The sequence below is a fragment of the Prionailurus viverrinus genome, chromosome D1, assembly GCF_022837055.1.
Source record: "Prionailurus viverrinus isolate Anna chromosome D1, UM_Priviv_1.0, whole genome shotgun sequence".
In the NCBI taxonomy this organism is placed as follows: domain Eukaryota; kingdom Metazoa; phylum Chordata; class Mammalia; order Carnivora; family Felidae; genus Prionailurus; species Prionailurus viverrinus.
This window is the reverse complement of record NC_062570.1, coordinates 53,988,757-54,005,856: the sequence shown is the minus strand read 5'-3', so window position 1 is coordinate 54,005,856 and position 17,100 is coordinate 53,988,757. Positions and strand designations below refer to the sequence as shown.

At 37.3% G+C, this 17,100-nt stretch overlaps 1 protein-coding gene across 5 annotated transcripts in view; it reads right to left on the bottom strand.

Annotated features, from left to right (window-relative positions):
• NARS2 (asparaginyl-tRNA synthetase 2, mitochondrial) overlaps nucleotides 1-17,100 on the bottom strand; it is a 138,300-nt gene that overhangs the window by 60,646 nt on the left and 60,554 nt on the right. For all 5 annotated transcript variants that reach the window (XR_007156508.1, XR_007156509.1, XM_047879162.1 and 2 more), the window contains exon 6: nucleotides 15,483-15,577. Coding sequence is in view for 3 of the 5 variants with exons in the window: in XM_047879162.1 (XP_047735118.1) it covers nucleotides 15,483-15,577 (95 nt within the window). In the remaining 2 variants the exon portion in view is untranslated. The remainder of the gene's footprint in view (nucleotides 1-15,482; nucleotides 15,578-17,100) is intronic.

Genomic DNA, 17,100 nt, shown 5'->3' with positions numbered 1-17,100 from the left:
TAAGCCATCTGACATCACTTCAGGCCATGATCTCACTGTTCGTGGGTTCAAGCCCCACATTGGGCTCTGTGCTAACAGCTCAGAGCCTGGAGCCTACTTCCGATTCTGTGTCTCCTTCTCTCTCTGCCCCTCCCCTGCCTCTCTCTCTCAAAAATAAATAAACATTTAAAAAAAGAAAAAAGTGGTTTTTTTTGTTTTTCGTTGTTTTTTTTTTTTTAAGGAGAATTCTAATTTAAGTTTGACTATATGACAATTTGCTTGGACAAATTCAGTACTTTCTGGTAGGGATAACATTATCTCAGTAGCTACTTCACTCTGTAATAGCACTGGCAACCCTCTATATGTCAATTGACAAGTCTGTCCCATATTTTTAACATTCTCCTTGGTGTCCAACACAGTTACATACCATCTGGGTAAACACTAAAATTATTACCGAATAAATGAGTACCCAGAGTTATTTTTAGGTAGAAGAAAACAAGCTAGGGGGGAAAAAAGACAAACGACACAAATTTTCTCTGTTCCCAACCCAACTTAAATTCTACAAACATGTAATAAACAGATTTTTTTTCCCCCTTCTCCTAAAAAAGTAATTAAACCCACCAGAGCAAAACAGAATTTGGACAAGATTACACAGTAATTGTAGACAATAATAATATCAGTTTTGCTCTTTATAGCTCCAATTACCGTCCATAATGCTTAAATTACTACACATTAGTTGATACCTCACTATAGTAACCTGTTAGACAATGCTAACAGGCATTGCATTTTATGCAAAATGAGTTCTGTTTGTGTCATTCCTCAAAGGACTGACTGGTAATTTTTTTTAACTCACAGCAAACGTGCTTATTTCAAAGGCATTCAATCCTTTAGATATTTTGCTCAGCCAGACCTGAGATAAAAGAAGAATGGGGCTGATTCTCTGATACACCTGAAGTGGAGAAAAGGAAAATTAGTAACAGCCTTCACAAAGGAATGCAATACTAGAAATAGGTAGAGAAGCCCATGTTTAGACTTGCAAGGTGGTATGCTGATACTGCAGAGTTAATAATGCGTTAGACAAAGGCACTAACTCATCACACAAATAATGCAGAGCCTAACGAGAAATGAAAGTAAATCATTACCACTCAAGCTAATAAAAATGAAGTTCAAATAGTAAATTGAGCACAGATATTTATAGGAGTCCCCCTTCTACTTGCTAGATGGGGTAATGCCCGATTCATGAATCATTTCATAAAGACAATTAGATCTTAAAAAAAAAACAAAAAACACAGATATTTACATTCACTCCTTCCTGAGACAATCTTAAAATAATAATAAGTTAAAAGGAAGAAAGGGGAAGAGGGTCTTCAGGGGACAAGAGACTTCAACCAATCTTTGGTTGAAGAAACAGTTGTTGAGTGATGACCAACGTGTCAAAGTCTGGAAACCATTACCTAGAATAGAGAGTTAAGTATGCTGCAGAAGACAGGAGGTGAACTGCACACAGAACCTTGGTGAGGCTGGAGATGGGGGAAATGGAGATTCACTGATTGAGTTTACATACAGAACTGTCAGCCCTCTCACACTTCCCACAGAATGGCTGGAAGCCAGATGTCGCCATCAGCCAGGGAAGAGTCTTTCTCCAGAGCAGTAGTCCTCAGCATCATCCTCACCTGATAGATTTGCCATGACACAGATTGCTGGGCCCCACTCCCACTGTTTCTAATCCAGTAGTGGTTGCCAGGGGCTGGGGAGAAGAGGAATGGGTGGTGCCTATTAATGGATAAGTAATGAAACTATAAAAAATATAAAATTAGATAGTGGTAATGGTTGTGAAAGAGGACCCAGCTGTGCTTTAAACTGCCTCTATTTTGACTTCAGACTATACTTTCTAATTGAAGTTCTTTCCAGCTTATCTTTTCACTCAGGCAAAAGACCCAATGGGTAAAGCATCCTGTGATGGGAACCAAAACTACCCCCTTGAGCACTGACGGCCCTGACTTCAGCAAGCCCCCACATGACTGACTCCAAAACCATGACTGACCTGATCTTTACCGCCCACCTGCACACACTCACCAATCTTTGTCCCACATCTTCCTTATATGAACCTGCCAGTATTTTCAGCACATTGGAGACAGCCTTTGGGATATTAGTCTGCTATTTTCCCAACATGGTCCTCACTGATATAAATTCCTGCCTTGTTTCACCACCACCTGTCTTTCCGCCTTTGGATTTTGCCAGCAGCAAAGGGTTCAACCTGGTCTGTTTGGGACCTCCAAAGCCATGTGCTCCTGCATCCCTGGGCCCTAATTACAGTTGCACAATTTTGCAAATATAGTAAAAACTACTGAATTATAAATTTTAAAGGGTGAATTTTATGGTAAGTTAGTTATATCTCAATAAAGTTCTTCTTTAAAAAATCATTTACTCATCTGTACACAGGGCTGTAACCAAAGCCCAACAAATAGATTGGAAAACATTTTAAATCATGTCTCCCTTTTGCCTTTCCTATGCTAAACTTACTCAGATTCTTCAACCATTTCTTTAGACCATGATGTCCACATCCCTCTCATCCTGGCTGTTGCCCTAAAGTCAGATAGGATACGAAGTCACTACCTTTTCATACAAAGTTTAATAAAAGATTATAAGTATTTGGAAATAGATAAGGGAACAGGGCAGAAAAGCTAGACAGTTTACTAGCTTTTCATGATTTGGCTAAATATAATTCATTCAAGGATAGTGTATTACACAAGACATTAAAGTACCAAAAGACATTCCACAACCAAATACAGATAACATGTACTGGGGTAACTAAAAGTCTGTATACCAAAAATGCTCTAAAGTTGTATTAACTAGATTCCTGTTGTTCCAAGAACAGAAAAGCAATAGAATCCAAACTAAATATAACAGCCAGGGGTCATTAAATATAAATGACATTTTATTTAAAAAAAAATTTTTTTTTCAACGTTTATTTATTTTTGGGACAGAGAGAGACAGAGCATGAACGGGGGAGGGGCAGAGAGAGAGGGAGACACAGAATCGGAAACAGGCTCCAGGCTCTGAGCCATCAGCCCAGAGCCCGACGCGGGGCTCGAACTCACGGACCGCGAGATCGTGACCTGGCTGAAGTCGGACGCTTAACCGACTGCGCCACCCAGGCGCCCCATAAATGACATTTTAAAATGCACTCTCATGTAATCATTCCACTGATAAGGTTACTTCTAAATTCAATTCGACCTAGACAATGTTGAAATTCCCTTGCCATATGCTGTTCTTGCCTCAGGACAGTCTTTTGTATATATAACAGTTACCATGCAGTGAGTTTTTTACTTAATGCCTATCATGCTCATTCGATTGTACAGGGTCATGAAGGCTGGGATCCTATCTGTTGTGTTCATCTCTGTATCCCAGCACCTAACCTAGCGTTTGGTACACAGCTGACTCTCAACAAATGTTCAGTCTAGCGGAGATTGATTTTTGAGCTCTGAACCAGGCAAATGATAGCAAAAGAAATTATGAAGACAAAGAGGAACATGATACAGTTTGAGGAATTTGTGGGCTAATTGGGAGATAAGCATATAAACAGGTAATTACAAGTTTTTTATAAATAGGATTGATAGAAGTCCTTTCCAACAGGTATTAAAGTCTTGATTCTGTATTAATAATGTTACAAAATTAAACAGTCCCTACATCCAAAAGCTCAGAGTCTAATCAACAGAGAAAAAAATCAGTGATTCCAGTGTTATAAAACAGAATAAAGCAACATGGATGTACAAAAGAAGTACACTTAAACAAGTAAGATGTGGGGGTGGGAGTGGGGATCCTGGGAGAGACTTTAAGTTAAAAAAAAATTTTTAATATCTACTTATTTTTGAGAGAGAGCGCAAGTGGGGAGGTACAGAGAGACAGGGAGACACAGAATTCGAAGCAGGCTTCAGGCTCCAACCTGTCAGCATAGAGCCCGTCATGAGGCTTGAACCCACAAACCATGAGATCATGACCTGAGCTGAAGTCGGATGCTTAACTCACTAAGCCACCCAGGCGTCCCTGGGAGAGATCATTTTTAAGCTGAATTTAGATGGGATAGGCAGGGGTTAGCTAGACAAAGGCATGGGGACATTCCAGGCAGAATAACAACAAAGGCACAGAAACACCTGTATATTAAACAGGATGTGATTAGACAGTTATAAGCAGTTTAGGATAGCTGAAGCAAAATGAAGTACATGCAAATGACTGAAAAGATGCAATGGGTGTTGAAAAAGAAAAGTTGGGGATGATATTAACACAGCTACTGGAAAGATTAACACAAACTGGAAAGAAGGTAGTACCATTTCCTGGCATCGGGAATTCAGAAGGAAAAAACAGACTGAGGGAATAAGATGATGGATTTAGTTTTGAACATGTTGAGATGGTTAAACAATAGCCAACTGGAGAAGACAACTGGCATTTCACAGGTGGGAACCGAGCAGAGATTTCACATTGGAGATACAAATTTCACAACACCATTCTTTGACCATTACCTCATAATTGTGCAGATTTTAACCCTACCTAGCACTTCCATACCAATGATTCTTCATTGAGACCTCCAATTCTTTAAATCCACCACTTTTTCCATCATCACCCACCACCCTTACTTCCTCACTCCTTCTTGATCATGACCTTCCGTACCTATCTACTTCCATCAATCTCATTTGGCAATACCCAACCCCTGGTTAACCCAAATATTCACAATCTCTGTACTGCACCCAAACTAAATATTCCTACTAAAAATGAAAAGCCTCTGCACTTACTGCTCAATTTGCCTGAAATGCTCATCTGCTAGCTATACTGTACAAATGAAGACATTGGTAAGGAGACAATGAAGTTCCTGAGTCTTTTATACAAAGAGTCTGCAAATTCATATTTCTACCAAAATTTATTTTTTTTCCTTTTTAAAGTTTATTTATTTTTGAGAGAGAGAGAGAGAGAGAGAGAGAGAGCGAGAGAATGCAAGCAGGGGAGAAGGACCGAGGGGGGTGGGGGACTCCCAAGCAGGCTTTGCACTGTCAGACCCTGACATGGCGCTTGATCTCACAAATAGTGAGATCATGATCTAAGCCAAAATTAAGAGTCGGACACTTAACTGACTGAGCCATCCAGGCGCCCCAAAATAGTTAATTTTTAACATACATAATACACTAAAAAGAAATCTCTTTGCTTTAAGGTCCCATTATCATATCAAGAGAACAGCATAAAGAACCATCATTATTCATTATTCCTATTTCATTATTCATGAAATTAGGTAATTAAAGATCTCAAAGTTTCATGGTGATATCTTTTCCATGAAATAGAGTAAAAGAAGTGATTAATATATATTTAACTCTGGTGTGGACGTGATTTTATAGCAGAAACTATACAGACAAATTTGGAAGAATGAGAATTCAATTTACCAATACTTACTAAATATCTACTAATTTTAGTAGACATAAATATTTAGGATGTTTATAATCTGAGGTAGACATGAAAAGAACTAAAAACTGGCTAAATGTTAAGAGGAACTTTTTTCCTTTAGGACATGAGATAGGTGAGTACTGTAAGAAAAAAGAGAAAAATAATATTTGAGAAAAGCAGGGAAGGACTCAAGGAGAAAGTCTGCTTTCAGTTGAGCTGTGGAGAAATGAGATATGGAAAAAAAGCAGTCTACTGCTACAGGGAGGGGCATTAGAAACAGGCATGTGCAAAAACATACAGAATGAATAATAGCTATAATCAAAAAACTCTTGAAAACCAAAGAAGTATAAATTAACAAAGTTCAGATAATCATCTAAGCATCAAGTGGATGAGGAATGAGAAAGTTATATGGGATGGGAAGACAGTTTCACACTCAATTATAAAGGATACCTCTGTAACTCAGGTTCACATGTTGACATCCTTACAACAGCCACTTAACAGGATGAGTACATCCTGAGTATGAATGTTTCATGGCTTGTGAGCTCAGCATGTGAACTGATGAGATGACCCACGGGAGTGAGTTTAAGATTGCTCATACCAATCACAAAGCAAATAATCAAACTAGAATAAAATCAACTTGAAGTGTAAGCTGATTCCTCCTTGTCCCAATGGAAAACAGCTGATTTTTTCTCATTAAAAAAGTAATAAATACTAGTTTTTTGGATCTGAATAAAAGACAAACTTAAAGGATAAAATAAAAATTAGCAGAGATGGCCACTGCTTATTAGTTCTACACTGATGTATATTTTTCTTGCACACACATGCATACACATTATAAAAACCTGGAATCACATTCTACTTTCTGTTTCATAACCATTTTCCCCCTTTTAACAACATGGTGTAAAGCTTTATCATCAGTTTTAAAAGCTGTACAGCATTCCATTGTTTGGATGATTCATAATTAATTTTACCCTCAGTTCATTGCCAAGGTCCATTATATCCAGTTTTAATTTTTAAGTTTCTTTGTTGAGCAATGTGTTGTTATTTTGAAAGAGGAAGTTTTTAAAAATTTTTTTTTATATGTTTATTTTTGAGAGAGAGAGAGAGAGAGACAGAGTTCGAGCCGGGAAGGGGCAGAGAGAGAGGGAGACACAGAATTTGAAGCAGGCTCCAGGCTCAGAGCCCGACATGGGGCTCGAACCCACGAACTGTGAGATCATGACCTGAGCCGAAGTCGGACGCTTAACCGACTGAGCCGCCCAGGCACCCGGAAAGAGGAAGAATTTTTAAAGAAAATTTTAATTCCAGTAGAGTTAACATACAATGTTATATTAGTTTCAGGTGTACAATATCGTGATTCAACAGTTCCATCCATTACTCAGTGCTCATCAAGATAAGTGTACTCTTAATCCCCATCCCCTATTTCACCCACCCTCCCACCCACCACCCCTCTGGTAACCATCAGTTTGTTCTCTACAGCTAGGAGTCTGTTGTTGAGCCGTTTTAACTATTTCTTAAATTAGCACTTCATGATTTATACTTTCTTAAAAGTTATTTTAGTTTCCTAAGGTGGTCATAACAAATTACCACAAAATGCTAGGCGTAAAAGCATACACATTTATTCTCTCACAGTTATAAATGCTAGAAATCTGAAATCGAAGTGTTGGCAGAGCCATGCTCCTTGTAAGGTTCTAAGGAGGAACTTTCCTAGTTTCTGGTGCCTCTCAGCAATCTTTAGTATGCATTCCTCAGCATCACTCCTATCTCTGCTTCTGTCTTCACATGGTCTTCTTCCCTCCATGACTATCTCCTCCATGTCTCTGAATTCAAACACCCTTATTTCTTTTGAAAGATAAGAGTCAGTGAATTTAGGCCCACCCTAATCCACTATTTTAATTTGATTCTATCTGCAAAGATCTTTTTTCCAAATCAGGCTGTATTCAAGGGATTTCTTTTTGGGGTACATTATTTCAAGCCACTACAGATGTCATCCAAAAGACAGAGAAATTTGTACTACTTTGTTCAAATAGAATAAAACTAACTGAATCCTTTCATGAACCTAAGATGCATATAGGGTTTAGTGATCTTATTTTCCCTATATATTTAAAACATTTTGCTATTTCATCATCCTATAAATTATTTCATCATTACTCATCAATTACTCCTAATTAGGTTAAAAAAGAGTAAAATATTGAAAATAGAAGAATGGTGGGTGCCTATGACAGACACATAGTGGATAAGAGGAAGATACAGAATGAGATAAATCAGCACCATTATATCATCCTGAGTTTTCTTACCGCAGTACACACAGAATTGTGTCATCTGTAAGAAAAGCCTGGAGACAGTATTGTTAAAGTCTTTTTGTAGTTTTCAGAGAACACAGTTGAGAATTGAGATCTTTTATTCTTCACTCACAATGACAAAGAGAAGAAAAATGATAAAGATGCTTCATAAATATTAGGCAAGCCAGGAAATGAATGCAAAGAGACAGATAGTAATAAGCTAGTCTCTGGTAATAATGGTAAAATTGGTTGTATATAAGTGAAATCTCAGACAATGAGCCTACACAGATAACGATATCCTAAATGAATTTTCTCAAACCCAAGAACTGATAAGGGAACAATACATTTTTAAGGGCAAAAAGGAAACATGATATTTTTATCCAATTAGTTATTCTACAGTTACGACTTCATCATGCAATGATATGCAACAAGAACTTGGATCATACCATTCTGCTGAAAGGGTATGCAACAATATTGTTTCATCATTTGTGCATAAGAATTTACTCGATATGGTTAATAAATGAACAAAGGCGGAAGGCAAGGATATATACAAAGGTGTTTTGAGGAAATAATATCATGTAGAAATAAAAGAAGTTAAGTGATTTGATAATTGGTGTTTACGAATCTAAAAATAAAAATATTTTGCAATTATGGATCAAAATAGATGGCCACACTTTCTTCAACAAGATTATGAGCTATCCTGTTTTCAAAAGTATTACTTTTTGATGATGAGAGTGCAAGAACCAGAAGTAATAAGCTAGACAATATTAAAGAAGTATTTGAAATCGAGAATCTGTATTAAGTATAGATATATTTCTGGTTCATGCCACGGCAGTCAATAAATAGCTACATTCAAAGTGCTGTGTCTAGATGGGGTATTTTTAAAACCCAGAAAAGTGGGAATAAAAATTGAGGTTTGCTACCATCATCAAGACAATGAAAAACAACCCCAAGAATCAGAAAAAAAAAATTTTGTAAATCATATATCTGATAAGGGACTTATATCCAGAGTATATAAAGAACTCTCACAACTAAATAATAAAAGACAACCAAACCAAAAAAAAAAAAAAAAAAAAAAGAACCAAAGACTTAAATAGACATTCTTCCACAGAAGATACCCAAATGGCCAACAGGCACACTCACCATCAGTAGTCATTAGGGAAATGAAAATCAAAACCATAATAAGATGCCATTTTGGCACAATAAAAAAGACATACAGTACGTGTTGACAAGAATGTAATGCAGGCACTGTGGAAAACAGCCTAGCAGTTCCTCACAGTTCCTACCATGTGACACACAGCTTCCATTTCTAAGTACCTATCAAGAGAAATGGTCACACAAATATTTGCACTCAAATATTCACTATTTGCTATCACTATATTATTCGCTCTTACTAACAATAGCCAAAAAGTAGAAATAACCCAAATGCCCATTATTACCTGCTGAATGTATAAACAACTATAGTATACTCATTTATGTTATTTGGCAATAAAATCAAATGAAATACTACCACATGCTGCAATGTGTACAGACATTGAAAATATTATGCAAAGTGGAACAAAATATGATATACTATGTATTTCATTTGTATGAAATATCCAGAATGGGCAAATGCACAGACACATAAAGTAGACAAGTGGTTGCACGGAGTGGGAGGGAGGATAGAGGGTAAGTGCTAATGGGAAAAAGTTTCTTTTTGGATGACAAAAATATTCTTAAATTAGATTATGGTGATATTTGAACTGTGAAAATACACTAAAACCCATTGAATTGTATCCTTTAAATTGATAAATTTTATGGTAAGTTATCTCTCAATAAATCAGTCTGTAAAAATTTGGGTTTGCTATGTTTAAATTCTTATTAAAATTCTAATAAAGTTGATTTTCACTGTTTCTTTATTTTTGCTTCTGAAAATTATTCAGAAGATGGCTTAAAAATATTTATTAAAAATAAGGTGAATTATCCCCAGATGGTAAAAGGTGATGACTATTTTCTTGGTACAGTGAGGGTTAATCAAGCTTCCTAAATGGATATTTCGATCATTAGTAATTTTCCCTAGAGTAAATAAAGTTGCTTTCAACATTTCTGTTTATACATCTTTACAAAGTTGTAAGATCATTCTCTTTTTTTTTTTTTTAAACGTTTTATTTTATTTTTGGGACAGAGAGAGACAGAGCATGAACGGGGGAGGGTCAGAGAGAGAGGGAGACACAGAATCAGAAACAGGCTCCAGGCTCCGAGCCATCAGCCCAGAGCCCGACGCGGGGCTCGAACTCACGGACCGTGAGATCGTGACCTGGCTGAAGTCGGACGCTTAACCGACTGCGCCACCCAGGCGCCCCGTAAGATCATTCTCTTAAGAAAAATTCCTAGACATGAAATCCTTGGTAAAAGGTATTTCTATAGAGAGGCTCTACCAATTTATATTTCCAACAGCAATGTTCAAGAGGAAAACATGTTTTATCCTGAAATATGCTTGCCTTCATAGCTTACTAGAAAAATACATAATAAGGAAAAAACACCTGTTAACAAAACACCAAAAGCAAAAAGCAAAAGCAAAACAAAACCAACAAAGAAAGAAAAACAATAATAATCAGGGGTGCCTGGCTCAGATCATGATCTTGTGGTCTGTGAGTTCAAGCCCCACATCCAGCTCTGTGCTGACAGCTCAGAGCCTGTAGCCTGCTTCAGATTCTGTGTCTCCCTCTCTCTGCCCCTCCCCTGCTCACACATTCTCTCTCTCTCTCAAGAACATTAAAAAATAAAATAAAAATAAAATAAAATAAAATAAAATAAAATAAAATAAAATAAAATAAAATAAAATAAAATACCAATAATAATCAAAAGCTGTTTCAAATACATGAGGTTGAATATTTTCCTTATTCTGGCTTTAACTGACAAGAAATGTAAATTTTTATCACATGACATTTCTGAACATAGGTTTTGCAATTTAGTATTCCTAATTTTCTCAGAATAAATATGTCATGTATAAGTTATATTTAGAGGCAGAATATGATAAAAACACTTGGCTTTCTCTTATTTAAAAAATGTATTTATAGCTGTGTCTACTGAGGGTGTAGAAGCAATAATCCCCCTAGAGCAGCAAGATACCCAGTGACTGAGTCTTGGTTTCTAAAATAACACTTTCCAGTAAAAGGAACCAAGTCTCTGAAGAAATGGCTGATCCTGGGTCTGGGTAGGGAAAATTAAAAACCTAGGATAAATGCCAAAACTTGGGAGCAACCAAGGTATCCCTCGGCAGGTGAATGGATAAACTATGGTCCATCCAGATAATAGAATACTATTCAGCACTAAAAAGAAATGAGCTACCAAGACCTGGAGGAACCTTGAATGTATACGACACTAAGTGAAAGAAACCAATCTTAAAAGGCTACTTACTCTATGATTCCAACTATAGGACATTCTGAAAAAGGCAAAACTCTGGAGGCAGTAAAAAGAACAGTGGTTGCCAGGGATTAAGAGGGAGGGAGTAATGAATAGGAAGAGCACATTTAGGTCTTTGATCCATTTTGAGTTTATTTTTTGTGAATGGTGTAAGAAAGTGGTCTCGTTTCATTCTTCTGCATGTTGCTGTCCAGTTGTCTCAGCACCGTTTGCTAAAGAGACTGTCTTTTTTCCATTGGATACTCCTTCCTGCTTTGTCAATGATTAGTTGGCCATACATCTGTAGGTCCAATTCTGGGTTCTCTATTCCATTCCACTGGTCTATGTGTCTGTTTTTGTGCCAGTACCATACTGTCTTGCTGATTACAGCTTTGTAGCAGAGGCTGAAGTCTGGGATTGTGATGCCTCCCGCTTTGGTTTTCTTTTTCAGTATTAAAAATTGAACTACCTTACGACCCAGCAATAGCACTACTAGGAATTTACCCAAAGGATACGGGAGTGCTGATTTACAGGGGCACATACCACAATTTTTAAAGCAGCACTTTCAACAATAGCCAAATTATGGAAACAGCCTAAATGTCTATCAACTGATGAATGGATAAAGAAGATGTGGTTTATATCTACAGTGGAATATTACTTGGCAAAAATGAGAAAGAATGAAATCATGCCATTTGCAGCAACGTGTATGGAACTGGAAGGTATTATGTTAAGTGAAATAAGTCAGTCAGAGAAAGACAGATATCATATGTGTTCACTCATATGTGGAACTTGAGAAACTTGACAGAAGACCATGGGGGAAGGGAAGGAGAAAAAAAATAGTTACAAACAGAGAGGGAGGGAGGCAAACCATAAGAGACTCTTAGAGAACAAACTGAGGGCAAATGAGGGGTTGGGGGAGGGGGAAAATGGGTGATGGGCATTCAAGAGGGCACTTGTTGGGATGGGCACTGGGTGTTGTATGTAAGCAATGAACCATAGGAATCTACCCCCAAGCCCCCAAAACCTCCCCAAAACACTGTACACATTGTATGTTAGCCAATTTGACAATAAAGTATATTTTTAAAAAATCTAAAAAATTAAAATCACCTTTTTGCACCAAAAAAAAAGGGAGGGGGAAGAGCACAGAGGACTTATAGGATAGTGAAACTATTCTAAATGATACTATAATGGCAGATACATGCCATTATTACACATTTGTCCAAAACAATAAGAATGTACACCACCAAAAGTGAATCCTAATGTAAACTACAAACTTAAGAGTATTAATAATGTGTCAGTGTAGGTTCACTGATCTAAATAAATAAATAAATAAATAAATAAATAAATAAATAAATAAATAAGGGGTATCTTACAGTACCAGAGAATAAGGAAGTACTCAAAAAACAAAATGATAGGGGCATGTCAAAAGGATATGAGAGTTGATGTGAATGAGTTGCCAACAGCTAAAACTACGACAGTTTGAACAACAAAATACGTAACAGAACTAGAGTATAACCCAACTTATAAAAGAAATACGTGAGTCCCTCCTGATATAAGTGAGTACAAAAATCACTAAGAGGGAAGTGGTAACAAATGTTCCATACAGAAGAATTCCAAATACCCTACCTTCCAGGAGGTGATGCTTAATTCCATCTCCCACCAACCTAGAGTGAGGGTGGGCTAGACCTGGTGACTTACTTCCAAAGAACAAAGAAAGGGAAAAATAGTATATTTTCAGTGGAGAAACCCAACAGACACTATTCTAGCCAAGTAATAAAGGTTAATACTATTAATATTAATAAAGGTTAACATGGATGTCACATACCCCCTGATATCAGATCACTTCACCTCTATAGTACTCTTTCCAAAAACCCATATAACCCCAGTTTAAATATGAGAAAAACGTTAGACAAATCCAGACTGGGATACATTCTACAAGTCATGAAAAAGAAAGAAAGACTGATGAATTGATACAGACTAGAAGACACTGGGGAGGCATGACAAACTGGATCCTGGAAGAAGAAGGCACTGCTGGAAAACATGAAATCCAAATAAAGTCTGGAGTGCAGTTAATAGTAATGTATTAACATTGGGTTCTTAGTTTTGTCGGCTGTATCATGGCAATGTACAATAGTAAGAATGGGGGAAACTGGGCAAGAGGTATAAAAAAATCTGCACTATCTGTGCAACTTTTATATTTTTAAAAATTGCTCAAAATAGAAAGTTTATTAAAAACAACAACAAAATTAAACTTTAATATGGAGCCATAAAACCACTAAACCAACATAGACATTTTTTTGAAAAATGTTGACGTTCCAAATTTAACTACCATTTACTCCATTTTGAAAGTCCGCTAAATAGGGGCGCCTGGGTGCTCAGTCAGTTGAGCATCCGACTTCGGCTCAGGGCATGATCAGGTTTGTGAGTTTGAGCCCCGCATCAGGCTCACTGCTGTCAGCTCTGAGCCTGCTTCAGATCCTCTGACCCCCAATCTCTCCCTGCTCACACTCTCTCTCTCTCAAAAACAAAACAAAAACAAAAATTTGAAAGTCTGCTGAATACAATGAAAGAAAAAGCAGAGGGAAGAGTAACAATTTTTCATTGGAGATTAAATCAGGCATTAATCTGAAACATGAGGTACTGCATATTAATAGTCCTAGAACTATGCATATTCAACTAGATACATTTAACTGACTTATTAGAAATACTTCAAAACACATTAAACAATACTGAACCTCCTCTTCTGCCAATTTAATCTTCTGTCAGGTTTCGCTGTACACTGTGTTCTATGGTTCATTTCACGTTACTGAGAAAGAGGGAACATATTTAATCCACTAGTTGGTATTATAATGGCAAACACTTGGTAAATTTATATCTTTCACGTATTAGGACATTTCTGAGGGGAAGGTACTTTGCCATTAACTTTATAGATAAAAAAAAAAAAGAAAACCAAAAAATTAAGAAAGATTATGCAAAAAACTTGGATGTAAGGCCAAAAGGTAAATAGTGTGTCCTTTCAATGGACTATGAGGACACAGACCCATTCAAATGTTATTTAATTGCTTATCAGAAAGTACTCTGCTCTATTATTCTATTTACTATTGAATTAAATACCCCAGATTAAGTAAATTTACATGTTAACTTGTAGATTTTTGTCTAGTAGAGCTGCAAATCATTTCTGTCAGGTAGAAGAGAAAATTCCAAATTAAAGAAATGGTGTCTAGGACATTATTAACCAGTTTGTAACTACCCTAGTAATCTTATTCTAAAATTCCTTTCTTAAATTGCCTATGAATACACAGCTCTTCAAATGCTCTCTGAACTAGTCTTACTCCTTTACTTGTTCCCTCAGTAATTAATGAATTGAATAAAATATTTGATACATGTTCAGTTTATATTTGTATGAGGCATGATTTTAATTTTTTAAATTATTTTTTAACGTTTATTTATTTTTGAGACAGAGAGAGACAGAGCATGAATGGGGGAGGGTCAGAGAGAGGGAGACACAGAATTTGAAACAGGCTCCAGGCTCTGAGCTGTCAGCACAGAGCCCGATGTGGGGCTCAAACTCACGGACCGCGAAATCATGACCTTAGCCAAAGTCGGCCGCTTAACCGACCGAGCCACCCAGGCGCCCCTTTAATTTTTTAAAATTATGCTTTGAAAGGCGTACGGAATTTTCCATGACATGCCTAACATGACCTTTTCCACACACAGCTCTGCAAATCCTACACTCTCACAGGGCTATTACAATAATAGGTTTTCTGCACAGTATTCTGATAGTCTTGTTAATTATCTGGTTCTTAGACTTATCAAATAACAATTTCTGTCTCAAAGATAAATCAGAAAAAAGAATCTAAGTAAAGTATATGTTATTTTCAAGACCATGTGATCTGACTTCCAAGACTTTCTGATTTGTCATATGTCGCTCCTGATGGTTCTATGGGTTAATTTTCTATATTTAAGCCAATTACTTAAAAAAATTTTTTCTTCCATCTGTTCCAGGTACTACTTTTTTTGTTTTTGTTTTTTTTAAATGAAAGGGGCTAATACCTGGCTCTGATGTGAACTAAAACTGCCTTTACTTTCATAAACATGATTAAGTACACGTAAATTGTGAGATTTACGCAAAAAAAAAAAAAAAAATAGCAGAAAGAAAAAAAAAATCACAACTTCATCTTTCCAGTATTATATTTTTCACTAAAACCAGAAGTCTAGACTACTGTATTTTTGGAAGAAACCTGGTTATTGTGAAATCTAAATGTACTCTGGTGAATTCAAGTGGACTAATTATAAACACTAATTTCAATTTTTAGGTTTTAGCATTGGGAAGAAAAGCATTATTTCACTCTTACACAACCCATAATCAGTAGTCTATTAAAGCAAAAGAGAAAGAAAATTCTGTACCCTGACATCACTTCTAGGTGAAGTTGTCCCGAAACAGTTAAGAAAGCAGGAACATTGAAGAAATTCTCCTCAGGCACCTTAATTTTACTTGAAGGCTGCAAATGAAAAACACGAATCACAAAAAGCTATGAGATGTTTTGTTCTACTTTTTGCATTCACATACATGCCACAACTAAAAATTACAATGCAATTAAACATATGTGAGGACAAGTCATTTTCTTAAAAATGGAGGCAGTTCTCAGTATATTCTTTTTTTTTTTTTATTTTTTATTTTTTTTTATTTTTTTTATTTTTTTATTTTTGGGACAGAGACAGACAGAGCATGAACGGGGGAGGGGCAGAGAGAGAGGGAGACACAGAATCGGAAACAGGCTCCAGGCTCCGAGCCATCAGCCCAGAGCCTGACGCGGGGCTCGAACTCACGGACCGCGAGATCGTGACCTGGCTGAAGTCGGACGCTTAACCGACTGCGCCACCCAGGCGCCCCTCAGTATATTCTTAAAAGAGAAGATGCCTACTTGGAAAGTGCTAAGGTCAAGGAAGTTTGCTCTGTATTTTCAAAATGTACAACAACCAAAGGGCAAAGTACTTTTGTCACAAAATACATTTCTGCATAAAAAGTATTTCTGATTGATGGGGCACCTGGGTGGCTCAGTCAGTTAAGCGTCCGACTTCAGCTCAGGCCATGATCTCGCAGTCCGTGAGTTTGAGCCCCGTGTTGGGCTCTGTGCTGACAGCTCAGAGCCTGGAGCCTGTTTCAGATTCTGTGTCTCCCTCTCTCTCTGACCTTCCCCCATTCATGCTCTGTCTCTCTCTGTCTCAAAAATAAATAAACGTTAAAAAAAAAAAAGTATTTCTGATTGAGAGACAAGCCAAAGTAAGAGATTATGAATTAAAATTTTTAAATGTGAAGAATTATATACTCTCTTAAAATTCTGACCTATGCTTGAGATTTGATTTTCTCAAGGGAATAGCCTCTGGAACATGTGTTGTCCTATTATTAAATTTTATTAATAATGCTTTTAATGCAGATTTTTATAAACACATTATAAACTTTTATATACATTATTTCACTTAATTTCCACCACAACTCAGAGGTAAGAAGAGCAGAACCCTATCTTTTTTTTTTTTTTTCAACGTTTATTTATTTTTGGGACAGAGAGAGACAGAGCATGAACGGGGGAGGGGCAGAGAGAGAGGGAGACACAGAATCGGAAACAGGCTCCAGGCTCTGAGCCATCAGCCCAGAGCCCGACGCGGGGCTTGAACTCACGGACCGCGAGATCGTGACCTGTCTGAAGTCGGACGCTCAACCGACTGCGCCACCCAGGCGCCCCCAGAACCCTATCTTTAAAAGGTATTGGGAGCAACTGGGGCACCTGGGTAGCTCAGGTTTAGGTTAAGCGTCCAATTCTTGGTTTTGGCTCAGGTCACGATCTTGTGGTTTCGTGGGTTCGAGCCCCATGTAGAGCTCAGTGCTGACAGGGTGGAGCTTGCTTGGGCTTCTCTCTCTCTCTCTCTCTCTCTTGCTTGGGCTTCTCTCTCTCTCTCTCTCTCTCTCTCTCCCTCTCTCTCTCTCTCTCTCTGCTCCCCCCAGCTTGTACTGTCTCTGTCTCTC